Source organism: Podarcis liolepis (genome assembly GCF_965112155.1).
Source record: "Podarcis liolepis genome assembly, chromosome: 1".
In the NCBI taxonomy this organism is placed as follows: domain Eukaryota; kingdom Metazoa; phylum Chordata; class Lepidosauria; order Squamata; family Lacertidae; genus Podarcis; species Podarcis liolepis.
Genome location: NC_139554.1, coordinates 35839693 through 35861342, shown reverse-complemented (window position 1 = coordinate 35861342; position 21650 = coordinate 35839693). Strand labels below are relative to the sequence as shown.

At 40.2% G+C, this 21650-nt stretch overlaps 1 protein-coding gene across 5 annotated transcripts in view; it reads left to right on the top strand.

Moving 5' to 3' along the window:
- NUBPL (NUBP iron-sulfur cluster assembly factor, mitochondrial) overlaps positions 1 to 21650 on the top strand; it is a 56490-nt gene that overhangs the window by 19549 nt on the left and 15291 nt on the right. For 3 of the 5 annotated variants that reach the window (XM_083509736.1, XM_083509737.1, XM_083509739.1), the window contains 4 exons: positions 5870 to 5909; positions 6017 to 6107; positions 17304 to 17397; positions 19409 to 19494. In XM_083509736.1, coding sequence (XP_083365862.1) covers positions 5870 to 5909; positions 6017 to 6107; positions 17304 to 17397; positions 19409 to 19494 — 311 coding nt within the window. The remainder of the gene's footprint in view (positions 1 to 5869; positions 5910 to 6016; positions 6108 to 17303; positions 17398 to 19408; positions 19495 to 21650) is intronic. The other 2 variants (XM_083509740.1, XM_083509738.1) reach the window with 2 other exon arrangements.

The following is a 21650-nucleotide window of genomic DNA, read 5'->3' as shown; positions in this document are numbered from 1 at the left end:
CAGTGCTTCCGCCTCCCCCCTTCCCCGGCAACCTGGAGTAATGAATTGTGGCATAGTTGTCAGAATAAAAATCCTATAACTGAAACAAATTATGTGTGCTATACAAATATTCAGTAACTTGGACAGTAGGGCAGGCATGTGGCTAGAGTTAGGTGCTGCTTTTGGAACCAGGTAACGCAATAGTTGAGCCTTGGAATGCAAACCAGATCTGTAAAGACTAATTGTGAAATGATCTGTGTCACATCCTACCTGATTTCCTAACCATACGTATTGATGTGGAAGATCCTGTGGCCAGGGCACCATAATAGAGACCATTACAAGTGTTTAATGGCTGAGAAAAATTATCTGTGCTTGTACGTAGTGTTACAATAATGTCTCAAACCTTTGTGGGATAAGAGATTCTTACATTAGTGACATATATTGTTTCGTCTTCATGTGAAGATTTGTTATCCAAAGTCCTGGGAATGTCGTGGCATAGGAATAGGAGTAGGAAGAATGCCAAGTAATTGGTTTTTGGAGCTAGTCCACACCTTCTGCATCTCCTTACCTGTTAACATTGGATGTGTGTGTTATGGCTGGTTTTATCTGTGTAGAACACAAAATCTTGGAAGATGTAGATTAGGGGCCTCAGTAGTTTAGTTTAGAGCTCCCTTCCCCCCCAAGGGAGCCCCCCCCTTAGTCCACAAATTTTCATTAATGGATTATTAAATGTTTTGTTGTGCCCTAATTCCAGGCTTACTTAGCTGCCAGATGATTCCTTCCCCTTCAGAAAGGGGTGAGTGGAGTGTCTACTGACAGATAGTTTTTGGGTCCATACTATGTACTTTTGCTTGCAGGTGACACAGGGAGCGGTGGTTGTGAGGGAGCCTACATATTCCATGGGCGATACTGCTAAAATGTACCCAATACAGTGGTACCTTGGGTTACATATGCTTCAGGTTACATATGCTTCAGGTTACAGACTCCACTAACCCAGAAATAGTTCTTCAGGTTAAGAACTTTGCTTCAGGATGAGAACAGAAATCGAGCTGCGGTGGCGCGGCAGCAGCAGGAAGCCCCATTAGCTAAAGTGGTGCTTCAGGTTAAGAACAGTTTCAGGTTAAGTATGGACCTTTGGAACGAATTAAGTACTTAACCCGAGGTACCACTGTATTGTGGTAGTATGAAGCTAGCAGAAATAAGCAGTTGAGCCGGAAGGACCCTAGGGAGGAATAAACGGTCCAACTTTCATATTTTGTACCTAGCAATGAAAGAGAGATTTCTTCCGAGACTACCCCTGTTTGATTTCTAGTAGCAGCACCGTCCTAGTTCAACTATTCCAATTTCTTTTAAAAAAAAACTTTTCAAAGAATCTTCAGCTGAAATTAAGTATTTAGTCTTGGAGTTGCAAGAAAAGTAGCTGGACTAAACAGTGGCAGTTTGTTTAATTTGCAGACAGAAAGTAGTAAATACTGTCAATGGAGCTCTCCCCAGCTTGGACCAGTACGTACTGAATTGCTTTCTGAAGTGAAAAAGCCGTACTGTCTTGATTTTAAAACACTCATTTGGAAGCACCATGATTGTAATTCAGATATGGTTGGTAGCTGTATTTTACTTTAGTGTAAAAACACATAATCTGCAATGCATGTAACATGTTGCGTAATAGGACAGAAGGAAGTTTGTGACACAGAAGCTGGAAATTGTGGCTTTGCATGCCAAAGAAATAATAATTTGGGGTTCTGTGAGGCAGAAAATGGACAATCTGTACACACTCGTATCACATTCATGTCACCCCATGTGTTGATGGTTGTCTTTTCTTTGGATTTAGCCTGTGAGATCAAGAGATGCTAGGGAAGTTTGATTCTTCATATCGCCACCAAGGCCTCAGGCCACAAAGAGGGCTCTTTTCTCTTGCTTTCACTGGAGGGAGCCTCATTATCTTACAAAGATGGATGATTGCCAGCAATATAGAACTGAGGTGCCAGATGATAAATAACTGATCTCGGTGGTAGGGAAATGATTTAGTTCTTAATTCAGTGTTCTATTCTAAAGCACTTGTAGCGGCTATAGCAAGCTAGGTAGAAATTTAAGTGTTGCCCTTTTCAATTTCTGACATTTTTCTTAGGTAAGTTTTGGCATGCTTAACAGAGTAAACAATTTTAAAACAACCACTTTAAGGCCGATCCTGTTTAATTTTTTTAAAAAAATGTGTATTACAGTTTAGAAGTTCAGTTATGTTCCTCCCTAGGCTGCTAGGTTGTCTTTTGTGAGGTGGGAAGATTTCTGAGTTGAAACATAAAGCATACCTAGAGAACTGCAGCCTTGTTGCACCTTAAAGGCTAACAAATTTATTATGGTGTAAGGTTTCATGGACTAAGTCTACGACATTTGATGCATGCAGTTCCTGAAAGCTGATGCCATAGTACATTTCTCAGCCTTCAAGACGTTTCAAGATTCTTTACTGTTTTTGCTGCAACAAACAGAAATGTCTGTGCCTTTGAACATATTTGTTGTATAGATGAGTAAATTTTAGCAGCAATGTGGGATATTAAAGGCACTCAGAGCTTTATAATAGACCTTGTTGCTGAGCATTCTGCACTGTACACGTTGTTCCTAACAATGAAAAAATAGGTAACAAGTGTTATTTTGCGTGTTCTTCTCAGTTTCTTAATAACTGGCCTTGGCAACACAGCTAGGCTAAAGCACTAATATTTCCAAAAGCATGGGGAGGTGTGTATGATATATGCATTTTACTGTGATGGAGGCAATGTGGAACACTTCCTTCTAGGTGTATTACTGGTGATGCACATCTTGAATTGGGCCTTATGTCATTGAGGAGAAGAAAAATCTTAATTAAATCAGAAATGTGAAAGAATAGTTAGAGCAACTGTTTTAATGCTTTTGCTATCATTAGATTATAAGGCAAGGGGGAGAAAAATAAGCAAGAAAGCTGGTTGATTATACTAACTTTTTTTTTTTTTTTGCTTTAGGCACACTTTAAGCAGAGGTTGGATGGCCATCTGTCATGGATGCTTTAGTTGAGATTCCTGCATTGCAGGGGGTTGGACTAGATGACCCTTGGGGATCCCTTCCAATTTTAAGATTCTACTCCATACTCCTAAAGTGGCAGTTTTGGTATTTCTTTGCTGCTGACTCAGGACAGGTCCCTAGAAAATAGGGACTGTTTCAAGTAAACAGGGATAGATAGTTGGACCATTTATTTGCTGCTATTAAATATGCACAAGGTCCCATAAATGGAAATCCTAATTGTTTGGGAAAGGGCTAGTGATGGACAGAGAACCTTCTTCCTTTTGGTAGAAATTTGATTAATCACATCTGTCAGGGAACTGACATCGGAGCTAGAGGCGGAGGGAAGGCTCTCAAATGATGCTGGAGAAGGGCCCAGCAGGGAGAGAGGCAGCTCCGCAGATGGGGAAGCAAATCAGCGCAACACCAGGGATATAGAGGGGCTGATGGGGGAATTGGCGAGAGGGCTCCAGGACTCTTCACCGGACACCAGCGGGGAGAGCACGGGTCCTCCGCTACCCACGCCCACCCTGCGCAGAAGACTTCCGCGCAGAGAGAGTAGGAGGAGACTGGGTGTCAAACAACTTTTATGTTGGAAAAGATTTAAGAAACGCCCACTGACGGATTCTGCTAGCGACTGAGGCAGCCACGAAGTGAAGGGCTGCCCAGACTGAAAGGTTTAGCAAGGCAACAAAGCCTGGAGAGGCGGCAACTTACGCACGAGCAACCCATACACATTACAATATCGTTCACGGATGTGTGTTCAAAAAAAAGGGCTGGCCTTCAGATCTCCTGAATTCACATCCTGTATAGTCTGTGCAGCTGCCAGGTAATAAGAGTTCAGAGTTTATGCTGCAATACTCCCCCTGAATAGCATTGTGGCAAGTGATACCATTTGTCGTGGTAGTCTTTTGTGCTCTTCCTGATGAGACATCGTGAAAAAGTGAAGAGGTGGATAATAATGATGATTTTGAGTGGTGAAAGATTTCAGCTCTACAAAAAGGTGGCGTTCATGATGCAACAGATTCCCAAGCTTCTGAGTAATCTCATGCTGCAGTCTTATTTTTAAGTAGATGTGGAGGAGTAACTGCTCCATAACTATGCACTGAAATATAATTTTGGAGAAGGGAAATTAATAGTTGTAATCATGAACTATTGTCAACGGCACCAGCCACTTTAAAATGCACCTTTAAGTCCTACACTTGTTGCAACATTTTACGTCTGTGGTTTGTTTTAAATTCTAAGGCTGCAATCCATGCTGGTACCGCAGCACCGGAATGCCAAATCTCTTTTAGTTGTGTTTGGTGTTGCAGTTCCCACTGCTGAAAAGGCAAGCCTTTTTTTTCCCTAATCTGAAAAGTGGCTTGTCTCTGCGGTGGTGGGAACCACTATGGAAGTAACTTGAAATAAAGTGCTAGCTGTATGTCACAGTTTCCTCCTTCTGTACATATCCTGTCTGTTTGGTTTCCAGATTCCGTCCCCCTCCCCCAAGCATATGAAACCCGAGAAAACATGATATAGAATTTTCAAGCCATACAAACCATGATGATCTACTGAAACGAAGTACAAAGTTCAAATATAATGCTAAGTCAGGAATCATGTTTTTGCTTCTTCCGTGTGCTGGAAGAAGCAAAGCAGCCCCCATTGACACATTAATGGTAAACCATTCACTGCAGCTGACATGGTGCGTGAACTTGGCTTACGTACTCATAGGTTTTAAGTCAAAAATGCAAACAAGTATGTATTTGCTTTTGCTAAAGACCCATTGATGTTGGTGTATTTAATCAATCTAAAACAGTGCAGCCATAGTCTCCTATGGTTTTTGGCTTTCAGCATAACCAAGCATATAGAGAGAGCCGTTTTAAGAGCATCGATGGGGCTATTCTGAGTGGTGAAGCATGCATAAGGATTAACTGCAATATTAGGAGGCCATAGAGAGGATTGTCAAGAAAAATTGCAGTCTGTGTTCTTCCTGTTCCGTTAATTAGAGAAATAAAATAGAAGGTTGCCCATTTGATGACTTTTGTTCCAGTTCCTCCTGATAAGCATTTTGTGCAGTCTGGGCACCCTAGCACAGGCTGGTAACAATGAATTTTATTTTATTTTATTGCAAAAAAATAATAATATGCAAGTGCAAGGTTTATTGAGGGAAAGTGCAGTGTCTGAATGAATGCAAGATGTTTTGCTTCTCAGTGACATGTCATATTCTGTTTTTCATCAAATAAACTCTTGTTAAGAATCTTAAATGGTACCAAACTTCAGAAAGAAATCTATGGAGTAGAGTTGCGATATAATAATGTTAGAAACCACATTTTTGTTGACTTGCTGATGCAGCATTTTCTTGGGACTCTCCTTAAGTAAGCTTTAGCTACCTTTTTAGTTTGACTGGTAGCAGGTCCTCTCTCTGGATAGAATATTCTGGCTTTAGAGTCTGGTTTATTGGACTCGTCTTCACCCATGTTAAGAAGGTTCTTAGCAGATCTCTAGGTATCAAGCCTAATGTAGAACTGATACAGCTTATTTTCCTTTTAGGCTGAGGGCCATTAGGGAAAAAGATGTAATATCTTGGAAAACAGTCCAACAACAACAACTTATCACAGTTACAGATGCCAGAAATTACCATGGTTATACTGTATATGTGAGATCTTACTAGGTTAAAGCAACATGTGAATTGTGCTAACCTTGGTTATATGTTAATGTCATGACTGGCCTTTTGCTTTGCAATGAAGTCATAAAACTTTGAGAGAGTGCATACTGCTCTTATAGATGCCTCTAGTTTCTACACATTTCCACAGTCATAATGAAGAGAACTTACAATAATAATTTCTAAAAATGTATTTTTAAAACACATTTTCCATTCTAGAAAACTTAATGAGGCCTCTTGTGAACTATGGAATTGCATGGTAAGCAATCTGTACGTTCAAATCCATTTTACATATTTTCTTTCTCTATTTTGCTCCTTGTAACATGTCTGAAAGTTGAAAAAAATATATTTGCATTTCTCTTGTAGTATGTCCATAGGTTTCTTGGTAGAAGAGACTGCACCAATTGTCTGGAGAGGCCCCATGGTAATGTCAGCCATTGAGAAGTTGTTGAGACAGGTAAGGAGTTATATAAACATGTTGCTTTTTGAAGAAATTGACCCCCCCGCCCCCGCCTTTCATTGATAAACAAAGGAAAGATGATAAAGTTATTCAAGCCAGTGCTGATCACTGTATAAGAGAACAGTTTAAAAGAAGGTAGAAATACTGAGAACCAGATGGAAGAATCCTCCTCTCCTCCCCTCTCACACTGTTCTGAGGATTCTCCCAACCCTCCAGAGCTGATTTGGGGGAGGCACAGGGGGAGGACAAGGGGAGAGAGCCTCATTGCACTAGTGGGAATCCTTGTGCTCCCTTCTGCTAGGGCGCTGGGTTAGCTGAATCCATCCCATTGCTTTCCATTAGCGGAGAAAGACCATAAATTGGTGTCTGAGCTTTGCACGCAGAAGGTCCCATCATCTCCTGGTAGGGCTGGGGAAGACCCCTGCTTGAAACTCTGGAGAACTGTTGCCAATCAGTGTAGACAACACAAGGTCAATGTACCATTGCCTGACTTGCTGTTAGGTAGCCTTTAGCAACTTTCTAGTCAAATAGTGGATCATTCTTTTTGATAAGCAGCTGAAATTTGCTTTCGCGGACAATATCTATATTAGATCTTTGAAGCCAAGGCTAGATGATATGGCGGACATAGGGCTTCTGCTGAAAGAAATCGCTCCTTGTCTCATTCCCCTTTGTTGTTAGTAACTTCTAATGGCAACAATGTATGGTGGGACATAATTGGACAATTCAAGCAAGCAGTAGCCTATGAAGTGGAACTGAGGCAGAACAAAAACACTCAACGTGTGATGGTACCCATTAAGCCATTATTAGATGTTATGGAGGTGATGAAGGGCTTCTGTTTCCCGTCTGCTGTAATAGCTAGTTCCAGCCTTAATTTCTGCCAACACCTAAAAGTAAGATTTTACTCCAACCGTTGCTATTCTTAGTGCAGCGCCAGTATTGTTTGTTAACATAAAGATAAGCATAACCATGTAGCACAACTGGATAAGGCGTCTGCTAGTACTGGGAGATTATTATGTGTTCGGAAACACTATTTCTTTTTTGGTAGTGTGGTTTTTAACATATCACAATTGCCTGTGGTGGTGTCTCCCCCCCCCCCCCTTCAAACATGCCTTATTCTTATTCGGTCACTACCCAAAACATAATATACCACATTTTCTGACATCAGTACCTGCTTTACTAACAAGCAGGGCTGAGGGAGACCAAGGATGATTTGTGGGGGTGGGGTTGCAGTAACTGCAATATTGCTTCAGTCAATGGAATTCCCAAATGAGAAGCAGATGGCAGTTTCTTTCTCGTGGGTGTTGATAATGGTGTATACTGAGTTGGTTGTTACCTAGCAACTAAAGATGCAGTTGTAATCTAGCAGATCCAGAAGTAAAAAAGAAATGGTAGTGCCTTGACACGGGGGCCCGTTAATGATTTTCCCTGACAATGGAATTTCACTTGTAGCTGCAAGAAGGCTTTAAGAAGGACTTTCCTCCAATCAAAGCATTTTCCTTTTGTGTATAAACTATCTGCTCTTTAATCCTGCATCAGGACAAATGGAGTTTCCTTTCAGGAAAACAAAATGCTTACAGATACCAGCAAAGACAAGTAGAATCTGTTGAAGAGGAAGGTTTTATAACTATGCAACTGTATACATATAATTGCAGTGTGTTTTCATGAGTGTGTGTTTAAATCTTACTCCTGCTTGTAGCAGTAGGTAATGACCTACTGCCTACTCATAGTTTACCAGATTTAATTCTGTGACCAGGACATTTACATTGTAGAGATTCAGGCATCACATGCAGTAATTAAATAAAATATTTTATTGTTCCAAAGCTGGGTTTGATTGGATGTTCCATGACTCTTATATCCACATTTTGTTACTGGTCACCGCAGGTTAAACTACTGTTCAGAAGTTGTTTTTAAGTTTAGAGCTTTACAAAAAAAAGGGGGGATTAATTATTTTGTGCATTAATAGCCTGGTTGTAACTTTCGTTTTACAGCAGAATTTAAAGTAATAGTTCCTTCTGGTCCTCCTTTTCTGGTTATATATAAGTCACATAAATTGCCTTCTTAATCTTGGTTTATGATAGAATACATTGAGTTTAAGGGGCTCCCAGACATTGAGGCAGGGTTATAAAATATTAAATAAAGATCTCAAGAAAATTAAGTCAGTCAGATCTAATATTCCTAATGCATTTTATTGCAGCCAGTAGAAGAGGTCCATGGACTTGCATATAAAACTAGGCAATATTGTGAAATGGCCTTTGTCATCAGTTTTAGAATATTAAGTTTCTTCTATAAGGATGCGACACAGAAAACTATGAGGTATATCAAGTTGCTGTTCATGGTATTTTTTTCCTTATAGAAGTTTAGCAGAATTAGGTTCTGCAGATACTCCCAAGGCAGGTGCAAATACAACCGTCTGATAACATTAAAACTATTCTGTTTATATTCTTGATGGATTCTAAGAGAGAATGGAACTTTTAGCTACTCAGGAAAAGACACTGCTGCACTGAGACTTCCTTATGCTTCTGGAAGAGGTATTCTGGGACATGACAGTTGATTGACGATTCCCAATTCTGTAGTCAAGCCCACTGAAATAGATGATATCCTTTCCATTAGTGTAGTGGTTGGTGCAGACATAATGATGTGTATCCCCTAGCCTTGCTGCAAATATCCGTAATGTAGTGTAGCATTACCTGGGGGAAGATGTGAGCTCTCACATACTTCCTCTCCTCTTTGGAAACATTCCCCTTTCAGCCTTAATCATAGTTAACATCTGTGCTCTTAAAACAGTTAATTCTAGCCAGGGCTCGCTCTATTCAAGACTCACTTTTCAAAAACTGCTTAAGCCTCTATATTCTTGTATATGCCATCCCTCTGTAGAGGCATTTTCATGCTCAAATACCATAATTATTATTATTTAAATAGGCTGTAGCAGGGCAATTATTGTAAATACAAATTACAATATACGTTATGGGAAATAACCAGCAATTCAGTAAGTTTTAACGGTCGCTAGAAAGCCATCACATTTTTAAGAGATCAGTTGGAAATGTCAACAGCCTCTTACATTGTTAGCCTTGAGGTTTTCCAGCAGAGTGACTTCAGAGTGAATGCATTTCATCCCCAGCTCCATCACTCGGTGTAAAGAATAACGTTTTTGATAACAATAGTTAATAACTGCAGTTAATGGCGCCACTGAAGAACCTGGTTATTTTGTTTGAGTGTGCAGGCACCTGTTTTTGCTGGGCTTATGCTTCGAAACAGATAAGTATTATTTAACACTTGTGTGAGTAGAAGATGGCTCACACAGCAGACATTTATCTTCTTCTCTTCCCCCTCCACAGCTACTGCACTCTTTGAAAAACCTCTTTAGAGAATGGGGCGGGGGTAGGGAGACTTCCGGTCAGTTTGGGCTGAAGAAAGCTGCAGTAGAGGGTGAGGATGTGGGAATGTTAAGGATAGTAGGAAGGGATATAGTGAATAAATCTTGTCCTTCCTTCACTCACGCTAGTATGTGATGTAGCAGAGCAGATTCCCCTCAATATAGCTGGAAGCTAGTTTGCAGATTCGTTTGAATCTCTTAGTTAAGATTATTTCCTGGTGTCCCCTTTGATCCCTCTTAAAAGAATAAAGACACGAGAATCTTGCTGAGTAAAGCAACAAAAAGTTTACTCACATTTCAGTTCACGATTTGATCCCTGAAAGGCAGGCTTTACTTAATAGTTATATAAGAAACTGAGTTCATCTCTTACATTGAGACTGAACTCATGTGCTGCCGGCTGACAGCAAAATTACACCAATAGAACAAAATGGCTGCAGGAGAGCAGCATGGCAGCAAAAAAACAGCAAGCAAGAGAACAAGTGAAGCAAGAGATCAAGACAAACTAGACAAAACTGCAAGAATCAAGACTGAGAAAATGGCTGCATGGCTCGGCTCTTTTATGGAGTCAGCCGGAGCCATGCCCATCTCCCAGAACACATGCAGGTGGGGGATGCTCCAGACCAGTGGGACAGGAAGTTACACTGACTGTATGTTCCCCTGCCTGTGCCCACTCTAGGGAAACAAGGAATGTTGTAATTGACTGTACAGTGGTACTTTGAGTTACAAACACCTCAGGTTACAAACACTTCGGGTTACAGACTCCTCTAACCCGGAAAGTAGTACCTCGAGTTAAGAACTTTACCTCAGGATGAGAACAGAAATCTCATGCCGGCGGCGTGGCGGCAGCGGGAGGCCCCATTAGCTAAAGTGGTACCTCAGGTTAAGAATGGTTTCAGGTTAAGGACGGACCTCCGGAATGTTCATAACCAGAGGTACCTCTGTACCAATGGATTTCATCCCACAGAGCATACAGTACAACTCATATGCTTCAAGAATGTCCTCCAACCTTCTGGAGTGGCTGTCTGGAGAGTGCAGGGCCTGAAAGGGATAATTGAATTTTGTTGGAGGCACAGCCTTCCACTCATGCAGCCATTGGATACCAAACCTTGACTGTAGGAGGGAGGATTGGTCTCTAATCTGTTTGAAATGGCAGGTAAACCTCCCCCGTTTCCCTTGTACAAAGATGATAGACACTGCTGTGATGTTAGCATTTGCTACGCTAATACTATTACAGTGGTGCCTCGCAAGACGAAAAGAATCCGTTCTGTGATTCTCTTCGTCTAGCGGTTTTTTCGTCTTGCGAAGCAAGCCCATTGACGGATTAGCGCTATTAGCGCTATTAGCGGCTTTTAGCGGCTTATCGGCTTATCGGATCAGCTGATAAGTGGCTTAGCGGCTTAGAAAAAGGGGGGGAGGGAAAAAACCCGCAGGAACTCGCAAGACATTTTCGTCTTGCGAAGCAAGCCCATAGGAGATTCGTTTTGCGAAGCACCTCCAAAACGGAAAACTCTTTCGTCTAGCGAGTTTCCCGTCTTGCGAGGCATTCGTCTTGCGGGGCACCACTGTACACAAATGTCTTTCATGCAGTGTAGGTTTTTAATGGAACCTTCACTTGATATAAACGGAAATAAGTGCCAGAGTGACATTTGATAATAGGAAAAATTCACAGAGTTGGAGTGAGGTGACCAATTTTTGTTTTTATTTCATGCAATGTGTAGTTTGCTCTTGCGGTCTTTCAAGCAAAAGCATGAACTCTCCTATATGTGCTTAACAAGTAAGGATAAAAAAAGCGATAACTTTTTTTAATAAAGTTTTTTTGTCCTGCTTATACATTTCCATATGAAAAAGAATAATGAGGGAAACTGTTACTTGTCAAATGATACATTTCCAAAAAACACACACTTAAGGCTGCTTCAAAGTTCAGAAGTAATGGCCAAATAAATGATTGGCCATTGGTCCTGGGCTCGTATGTGCCTTTTCCCTACTGAGATTTCTTCCTGAATGCTCTTGTCTGCTGTTAGGATCAAAACTGACAAATTGTGGTTTGTGCTCAAAATCAGAATTGGGGAGCTATGTGAAGGGGTTTCCAGTTTTGGATTGAAAGATAAACATAGTTGCCCACTCATATATAATGGCAAACTGTCAATTTCTAGAATAGCAAAGGAGTTGGACTGCATGAAGGGAGATGAAAACATTCAAATCTGAAGTTCACCAAGCCATGGTATACAGTGGTACCCCGGATTAAGAACTTAATTTGTTCCAGAGGTCCGTTCTTAACCTGAAACTGTTCTTAACCTGAAGCACCACTTTAGCTAATGGGGCCTCCCGCTGCCACCGTGCCGCTGCTACACAATTTCTGTTCTCATCCTGAAGCAAAGTTCTTAACCCGAGGTATTATTTCTGGATTAGCGGAGTCTGTAACCTGAAGCATCTGTAACCTGAGGTACCACTGTATTAGCTTACATAGGAGCCAATATACAGAAATGGCTCAAGGAAATTATCATCATGCAGCGCTTCACATAGTGCAGCTTGACTCATATACGTAATAACCAATATTTTGAGGACGAATTATTTATGCTCATCCAGATCCTTCTTTCAAAACTCACCTTTCCTGTAAAGACTGGCTTAATTCTGATTCCCAGCTATAACCAAGCCCAAGCACTTTTATATTTATGCTTGTACGTCACTTGCTATCCTTGTCTCACCCTGATCTAAATATGGTTTATTACTGATTCAAGCCAAAGTTCTCCCCTGTTCAGATATAACGATGAACTCTGGTTAGTTTGGAAACAGAGAGCTAAATGCTTCTGATCATTTTGTGGCTACATCAGAGAAGAAGAAGAGTGTATGAGCCCCAGGCATGCTTATGTAGTGCTAAATCATGGTTTAGTGTTAATCCGAAATGGGTTAAATTAATGGGAATAGGCTGTTCACAAAACGTGGCATTAGTACAAGTGCACAATTTGCAGCTTTTCTTTGTTATTCTTCAAATGATACACATTACAGAATGTGTTCTTAAACAGCATTCCTGTGCGTCTACACCTTCACAAGTTGCTTGTGTTGCATCATGAGAAATGTGGTGTTTACGCTACTTACTTAGAATATACATTATGTGAATATCTATAGTTTTTAGTTTTAATTTGTTGGTTATACCTGGTGATTGATTAGAACAATTTGCCACAGAAGCTTTCGCGATGTTCCTGAATGAGGGAAAATACACAGACACCACATGGCAGTTAATTACACCGCTTTAACAATAAATGTCAAGGAAATGCTTTTTTTAGAAGAAAAAAAAAAGATGAATGCTGCGCTTAAGCAAAGTGCAATTACATTTCCAACATCTGAAATGTTTCACAACACTGTACGTACTCAAGCAGTGAACATTTTAGCATTTTCCACACATGCACAATGGCTGACAGATGGTGGGTGTTACAGGTATAATTTTGTAACCAACACTCACTTGTTTGTTTGCAAGAGGGAATTCCTGTTACCATAATGTTTTGTTAATCTGAGCTAATTTATTCCTACACAAAGAAGTATTTGCATATAGACACATTTCTTAGAACTGATCTTAGAAGAAGGATTAAGGTCATGATTTGGTAGAATGTTGCTTACAAATGAGACTTGCGTGCAAACTTCCATTTTCCCCCTGAAACAGTCTGCAGTCTAAAACAGTTTATTTGCACACATTTTCCCTAGCCAGAAACTACTATCAGTCTGATTGAGATGGCTTTTCATGAATGGAAGAAAAGGGCTGATAATGTAGAATGCCATCTCTTTTAAATAAGACACAAAGATGTCTTATCCACAACCATGATATGTGAACACGCATGCATCTTAGTAGTAGGTATACCAGATAGTAGAGCTGTTCAACTGTCGACACTGCAAGTATTTGCCTGAACAGTCTCTGCAACAGCTAAGAAGCTAGCACCCTGTTACTCCTGTGACTAGATGCAAGACAGCTGGAAGCCGCTGCAACTATTCTAATATAATTTACAGCCTTTTGCTTGCTACACATAGACGATAGGTATCCTAATTTCCAGATATTCATGATATTTGCATGGACATAGCCACATTGTTCTGTGTTGTGATAGGTCACACCCTGTGATTTAAGATCCTAAGGTTTTAGATCATTTGTCTAAATGGGCACTTTTATATTACACAGAAAATGTTAAATGCATAGAAAACAGGAAATTATTATGAATCTAGAACAAACTGGCATACTGTGATTAACTGGGACCTAACAGATTTTCAGAAAACTGAAAAAATACTGATATCCATTGGATTCTTTAAAAAAAACCCATTTAATAATAATAATAATAATAATAATAATAATAATAATAATAATAATAATAATTTGGGAATCTGATCTAAATAATACTCAACTTCATTTCTGACATTTTAATGGAACTTGTAGTCAAGGCCTACTTGAGTCCTGTGGTTCATAAAAAGGGGGGATGGGGGGAGTAAAATATGGAGCTACACCTCAAGTCATCCTGTGGTGTTGTGAGGAGGAGGAAAATGAGGGAAATAAGGTTATCAAGTGCTACAGGAACAGTTTCCAGCCTTTTTGGACCAATGGGCACATTTGCAAACTAGAGAAACTGTCACAGGCACCTCACATATAACTGCAGGCAAGCCCATACCACAGCCATATCCTATTGGCTACAAAGTGATGTTAATTTCAAACCTAATATCAGGGGAAGGGGAACCTCTGACCCCTAGGGCAGGTTTCTGTGGGCACATGTATGCTCAGGGGCACTATGTTGGTGACCCTGGTACTAGAAGGAGAAGTGTAGAGAAATGTTGACTCCATCCCCAGGTACTGTTGCTGTGCAATTGCAATCTTACTTCTTTTGAAGGTTCACAGGAAGCCCCTTTAGAGTGTATGAAGTTCATATGTCGTCTAAAAGGCAAACTGCTGTTCTGTTGATTGGCAGTCTTCCAATCAAATTGTGACCTTAATGTACAAAAAAAGGGGGTGGGACCAGGACCGGATGTAGGTTTGATGAGGCCTTCAGCTACTGAAGGCAATGGGGCCCTTTATATGTCCAGCTGTCCTTTGCTAACAACAAATTGTCGCTGTTTTTTGTGTTGAATATATGCTATATGGTAATTTATGGACCTAATAGGTATCTAAAGCTATTTGCATATAACAAAATATGTATTTTATCAAAGTAATTGTCGAACTGAAATAGAATTAAGAAGAAGTATATTAATAGTGAAATTTTTTTGAGGGGGGCAAGAGAGTGGGGCCCTAAGCTATAGCTTGTTTAGCTTATATATAAATCCAGCACTGGGTGGGACATTGCTTTTCTCTCCTACTTTTCTCCAGCACAGTATTCAATGGGCTTTTTACTGTGTTTTAAGAAAGTTAGAATAAAACTATCTAATGAAAAATACCCTCAGACAGACATTGCTCAGTTACTAATACTATCATTTCATGCCTAACGTCTTTTTCATCCATATCTAGTTATGCAAAGTCTTGGAATACTTGAAGTTTCAAAACTGCTGTGCCTGCTTGCTAGAAAAGGGATTCAGTGCTTTTCCCTTGAGTTCATGGGATAAATTTATATCTTATCTCTTGCAATCACTCCAGGCATTATTAATATGCTAGAATTAAAAGCTCTTGATTTTTACCTGCTGGATCAGTACTCTACAGTACTTAATCTCTCCAGATAAATCTCCTCATCTCCATTTTTCAGGTTGGGGGTGGGGAGATATGCCACACTGTTCTTAAAACATACCATTGGCACAAATAAATCTTCTCAAGAAGAAAAGATAATGGATTTAGGTAGAAAATTGATAGTTACTCATTGCCCATGTAAAGGGCAATGGGTCATACTGTGATCACTGCAAAGGGTGGAGTCCCCAGTGGTGTAGACAAGTTTACTTGAATATGGTATGTGGGTAGCAACTCTGCAGGTTAGTAAATGCATGTAGTTGGGGGCAAGGCTTGTTAGTTCAATGTGTGGAGAAGAAGGCTATTGAATTCCAGCAGGTAGCAAGACAGAAGGAACACCTATGGCTAAATAAGGATTGCTTTCCTGTTTCATAATCAAAAGACATTTTCTTAGCATTCGTTATTATGTTGTGTTTTTATGCATTTTTATATTGTAAAGTACCTGATGATGATGATCATCATGATAATTTATTTATACCCCGCCCATCTGTCTGGGTTTCCCCAGCCACTCTGGGCGGCTCCCAACAGAATATTAAAACAGAATAAAACATCAAACATTAAAAACTTCCCTAAACAGGGCTGCCTTCAGATGTCTTCTAAAAGTCAGATAGTTATTTGTTTCCTTGACATCTGATGGGAGGGTGTTCCACAGGGCGCGTGCCACTACTGAGAAGGCCCTCTGCCTGATTCCCTGTAGCTTCACTTCTCACAGTGAGGGAACCACCAGAAATCCCTTGGAGCTGGACCTCAGTGTCTCGGCTGAACAATGGGGGTGGAGATGCTCCTTCAGGTATACTGGGCCAAGGCTGTTTAGGGCTTTAAAGGTCAGCACCAACACTTTGAATTGTGCTCAGAAACGTACTGGGAGCCAATGTAGGTCTTTCAAGACCGCTGATCCTTGGATGAAAGGCAATATATAAATGCAGTAAACAAAATAAATATACAAAATATCAGATTCACCCTATTTAAAGTCGTGAAGTTCAGTGGGTAGCCTTGGTAGGTTGCCCCTCTCTTAATGACTAACAGGAGTCATTGTTGAAGATAGAGGTGGAAAATAGTTTAAATCTTCTGCTCCTTTGCGGAAGCATGGGATAAAAATATAATAAATACTTGAATAAGAAAAGCTGGTCATATTAAGCACCATTTTATACTGAAAAGTGTTCTTAGGTACTTGGCTAGCTTTTTCGTTGTGCATTGTGCACCATCTCTCTCAAATCTTTCAGCACATACAGACCTAATCTACTGCCAAAAAGCACATTTAACTTTTATGTAGCTTTTTACTAGCTTTCTTTGACTTTGTTCTTTTTTTAAAAAGTAGGGGTTTTTTTTTTAAAAAAAAGTTGATATCAGCTTCTCCAAACATAAATAGCTTTGCAATATCACTCAGCGATAGATTATATAAGTAAGGTCAATTCATATAGCCTCAAAAAATTCTATAAATGTGAGTCAGTCACTTTTGAAAACCATACAAAGCACTGAATAACATTGGATTATGAAATGTACACTGTAACCCTCTTAATACACTTTCTCCATAATTCCTCATTTTGTTCATATTCACTGAAAAAGACATTTTACCTGGAGTGGTGTTGCTCATTTCATTGACTCCACTCTTGTACAATCCGTTCAATATGTCTGCCGTCATTACCCTTTTTGACAACACTTTTTTTTAGCCACTTCTGGCCTGTGGGCCTAATGAGGCCTGAAAGGCTTCCCCATTTGGCCCACGAGTCCATTTCAGGGAAGCCACACTCACCGCTCCATCACCCAAAGTAGGAAAGACACAGACTGGGTTGCAGAGGAACGATTGTGAGTGTACACTAAGTTTGAGAGTTTGGTGCTATTTGAATATGGTGTATAACACGCAGGTCCTGCTACCCTCTTTCTCCTTACGTGAAAGAATCAGTTATCCAAACATACCTCACCCCCACACTCCACCCCCAGACCAGTGATTCTGAACACTTGCCCTGTGACCTGCACAGGGCTTTATATTTATTTATATTTATATATACAGTATATGTAACATAAGCAGGTGATCCTTGGTCTTTGGTCTGGTGCTATGAGACCTGCTAGACTATAGTATGTTTGACCCATACATTTAAAATTCATTCTTTCCTGCTTCATCCGTGGCCTTTTCTAGGTTGACTGGCACCAGCTGGATTATCTAGTAATTGACATGCCACCTGGGACAGGAGATGTACAACTGTCAATCTCACAGAATATCCCAATTGCAGGTATCTTTTTTATGGACTTACAGTGCAAGCCTAGCTGCGCCTACTCAGAAGTAAGTGCTGTAGAATTCAGTGGGGTATATTCCTTGCAGCCTTAGTTGTGATTAAAGATGAAAAGCGCCAAGAGGCTTTTTGAATGGCAGTAACAATTTCTTAACTTTAGGTGGCATCTAAAGGGATCCAGAGTGGTGGAGCCATTTCACAGTTTGTCTCTTCCCTCTGTGTTGTCCTTTCAGAATGCCTGCCCACCTGCCCGCCTCCCTCCATCAGAAAAGGTCTTAACTTGAAAAAGTTGAAAAATTTTGAAAAATTGAAGCCATACATTAGTTGAATTGAAAAATTGAAAAATTAGCCATACATTAAATGTCTCCTATTTCCTCTTTAAATCTTAAATTATTTTGGCTCTGGAATTTAAAGAGCAGTTTGATTTGAGGGTGGGAGGAGTGATGGGGAAAGGGATCTTGAGTAGCAAATATTGAACATACAGGTTGTATTTTATTGTTGTGACCTGGTCTGAGATTTGCTCAGTGATGAAGGGGGCTATAAAAGTTTTGCAAATAATGATGTCTGAAGTGAAGAACCATGTTTTGCAATCACCTGGTGAAGTGGAGTTGTAAACAATGCTTTTAAGTGAATTGGCAAACAACAGTAAATGTTTCCAATTCATATACAAACACTGGGTAGCAGCTAGGTGTTCAGTATGAGATATATCTGTGGTCCCCAAGTAGTAGCCATGGACAACCTAGCATGCTCAGTCTGCCAAGGCCCCCAACTCCCTATACATCTTGTTGAAAAAATGTATATAATTACTCTAAAAAAAGAAGAATTAAGATAAATTACTGATTAGACTATTGTGGAGAGACCACTTCACACCAGAAGCTGCCTGGCTTGGTTTGCAAAGAAGCAATTTAGATATAGCCAGAAGGAATCCTGCATTGCAGAGCTTTTAAAGTAGGCTTAGATGTCTCTTTCTGTTTGCCTTATAAGAATCGAACTGTTTTCAATAAACTGGCTTTTTGCTATTGGCGGAGGGCTGTATAAATAACACTAGCCATAAGTTGGTTTTTATTGAATAATGTTGAAGGCAGAGCAACGAATTTCTACATACAAGATTGTTGAGAAAATGTGAGCCAGCGTCAGTACATGTCAAAAGAAGCATAATCCAGGCAATGTCTTGTTCATTCAATCATCCTTAAAGTAGTTCATCTCTGAAAAGTGATTAGGTAAAAATTATACATTCTGCTTAAGCAGAGCTGTTTCTCAAGTGAATTTCAGTCGCATTTGCTGATTTTAATGATCAAAATAATTTCATACTTATCAATCCTATTAATCCTGCAGAGGCAATACTGCTTAAGGGGGAAGAATTTGAATCCTGTTCCTCAATGAGATTGTCACATATTTGATTTATGAATATTTTACTATGAATGAATGAATAAATGTGTTGGGAACTGTTAGGGAGTGGGAGGGAAGGAGTAATTGCTAAGCAGGAAATCATGTTTGTCTCAACTATAATGGTGGGTTTTTATATGTTTGGTTAGGTGTAGGCAGGTTCCAGAATTGGAAGTTGCCTGAAATGCCTGTAGTAACTTGTGGACTTTAACTACAGTACTAACCATGTGAAAAGAAAGCAATTGAGTTAATGGAGGCAAAGTCGTAATTTCAAGGCATTGTTTTCAGTGGCTGCTTTGCCATAGTAGAAAGGGCTTTCACTTGTGTAAGTTGAGGCACCGTATTTTCACTGATTCCCTCCCACCCATGAAAACTTTTCCAAAGGGTTGGGAGATGCCTTTGATCAGAAGGGGAAATGACAGAGAGAGCTGCAGAATATCTGGTTCCCCAATTTGCATGAACGGAGGCACTTTCTGCTCAAGCAAAGCCACCATTAATCTTTAATAGAGTTCAATATGTGTTTGCGCATGGCAGTGTTCTGTGGAACGAAACATCCTAATTAAGCTCAATACTAGCATTCTTGACAATATTGGCTGTAACAATGGCATATATTTCCTTTCCCTAGGGGCTGTGATGGTGTCCACTCCTCAGGATATCGCTTTACTGGATGCACGCAAAGGAACAGAGATGTTCAAAAAAGTGAATGTGCCGGTGAGCCTTTACAAATGCAAGTTGTTTGATCCCTCTAAATAATGGGTATGTTTTAAGAGGGGCATATGTGGTCCAGGGGGCCAGACTGGTCACCAAAGAATTTTCCCCCCATCTGGCCCCTGGAGGCATTGTCAACTTGTAACCAAGGGATGGTGATTTTTTTTTTGCCTGCAATTCAGTCTTAAGGGAAGACCTGCAGCTTAGTGGGTAGAGTGCATGGTTTGCATGCTAGAGGTATCCAGTTTGATCCCTCGTGGGTCTGGGGAAAACTGCCAGCTGCAGTGGGTGGGTGGTCTGATTTCAGTATAAATATACCGAAGAAAGTCACAATTTTGCTTATAAGTAAAATCACTTTTCTTCAAAGTTGAAGGAAACCCACAAGGCTAATTGTTCTGCCTTTGTAAAGCAATTGGTACTAGATGCATGGTGTCTGACCATTTGTGATCAATCTGTGGAGGAGGTTTTTGACTCGCCCCCACAAAGCCATTTGAATAATACAGTGGTACCTCGGGTTACAGACGCTTCAGGTTACAGACTCCGCTAACCCAGAAATAGTATCTCGGATTAAGAACTTTTCTTCAGGATGAGAACAGAAATTGTGGTGCGGCGGCAGCGGGAGGCCTCATTAGCTAAAGTGGTACCTCAGGTTAAGAACGGACCACTAGAATGAATTAAGTTCTTAACCCGAGGTACCACTGTAGTGGCCATTTAGATAATACCATCTTAATAGTACAGAAGGTGATAGTACCTGTTCTCTAAGAAATTTATGTTTTTCATATGTTCTAGTTGTTGATACTTTGGGGGGGGGAAGAAACTTGACTGTATGCTATAAATAACAGATGAGCTCTGAGGGTGATAGCAGAATTATTTCAGAAGTGAATTGTGGGTGTACTGCTTTGCTATACAAAAATACAGCCTTTGTAATCCTAAATATACTACAGTACAAATTAACCTGAAAGTTGCCAGCTATACTCCTACATAACACACGTGCAGTTTTTCCTTATTTAGGTATATTTGAGAAGTTTGAACGAATGAGTTTTCCATACAGAGAATTTAAACTTTTAGCTGCATGCCTAGCAAGGATGAATACAAATTCATGGACCTCCTAGGTCTGGCACTTCCAAGACCTGCCATAAGCCATTGTGCAAAAAATAATGGGAGTTGAACATGAAGGACTGTAAAGGGTGCCAGTTGATGCAGATCTTGAGAGTGACATTGTTACTTTACAGTGCTTCATAAGCAAACAAATCAAAAGCTTCCCCCCACCCCAGACAATGGGGGAAGACAGCAAAGATGGGTAGAGGAGAATATTTTTTTGAGAGACAATATTCTGAAGCTTGCTCAGATATTTTAATCTGGTCTTCAGATTTGGTGAGGGTTTCTACCACATGTTTCTCCTCTCACTGCCACCAAACTCATCTTTTGATTTGAAACATACAAAATCTGAGAGACAGTAATATTCATTGGAAGAACCACTGATGGTTAAGTATGAAGGTAATGGTTAAACATGGTAATACTTTAAAGCACAATGAAATATGGAGAAGTAAATAATAAATCAAAGGAGGTATGTGTTATTTCACAGTGTGTTATACTTGTACAGCTAGTACTTAATCAAGACACAGCTTAGACAAAAACCCATAAAAAAGCTGTTTATCTTCTGCAGTTCCTTACAGAATTACTCATAGAATTTGGTATCTGGGGCAGGATGTTCCTGAGAACAGAACAAAAGTCTCATTATAAAATAGCACGGGCTGAAAGTTATCGGGACATCGCTGGTATACATACTATATAACAAGTCAGTTTCAGTCATTTCCACACTGCTGGCTTTTTTTTTTTTTGTAGACCTGTTTCAAATTATAAATAGGACAGAGCTGAAGTGCATTGCTTTTCCGTGAATATGTTTAGCAGTGTCAAAAAACTTTATCCACAGCAAAGATGGCGACCTCCAGAATTTTATATGAAAGGGTTCAAACATGTTTGCCGGCACAGGAAGTATTGCCCTCATTCTTACAATGTTTGCCCTCCGTGATAGCACCAAAGAGCCAAATATGCATAGTGCCATGGTGCCGTATTCCATAGGAGTGGCAGACCTGTAGCCCTGAGCCAGATCTTTCCCACCAGATCCAGTGTACTGGCAGCGGCAAAACCTGCACAGA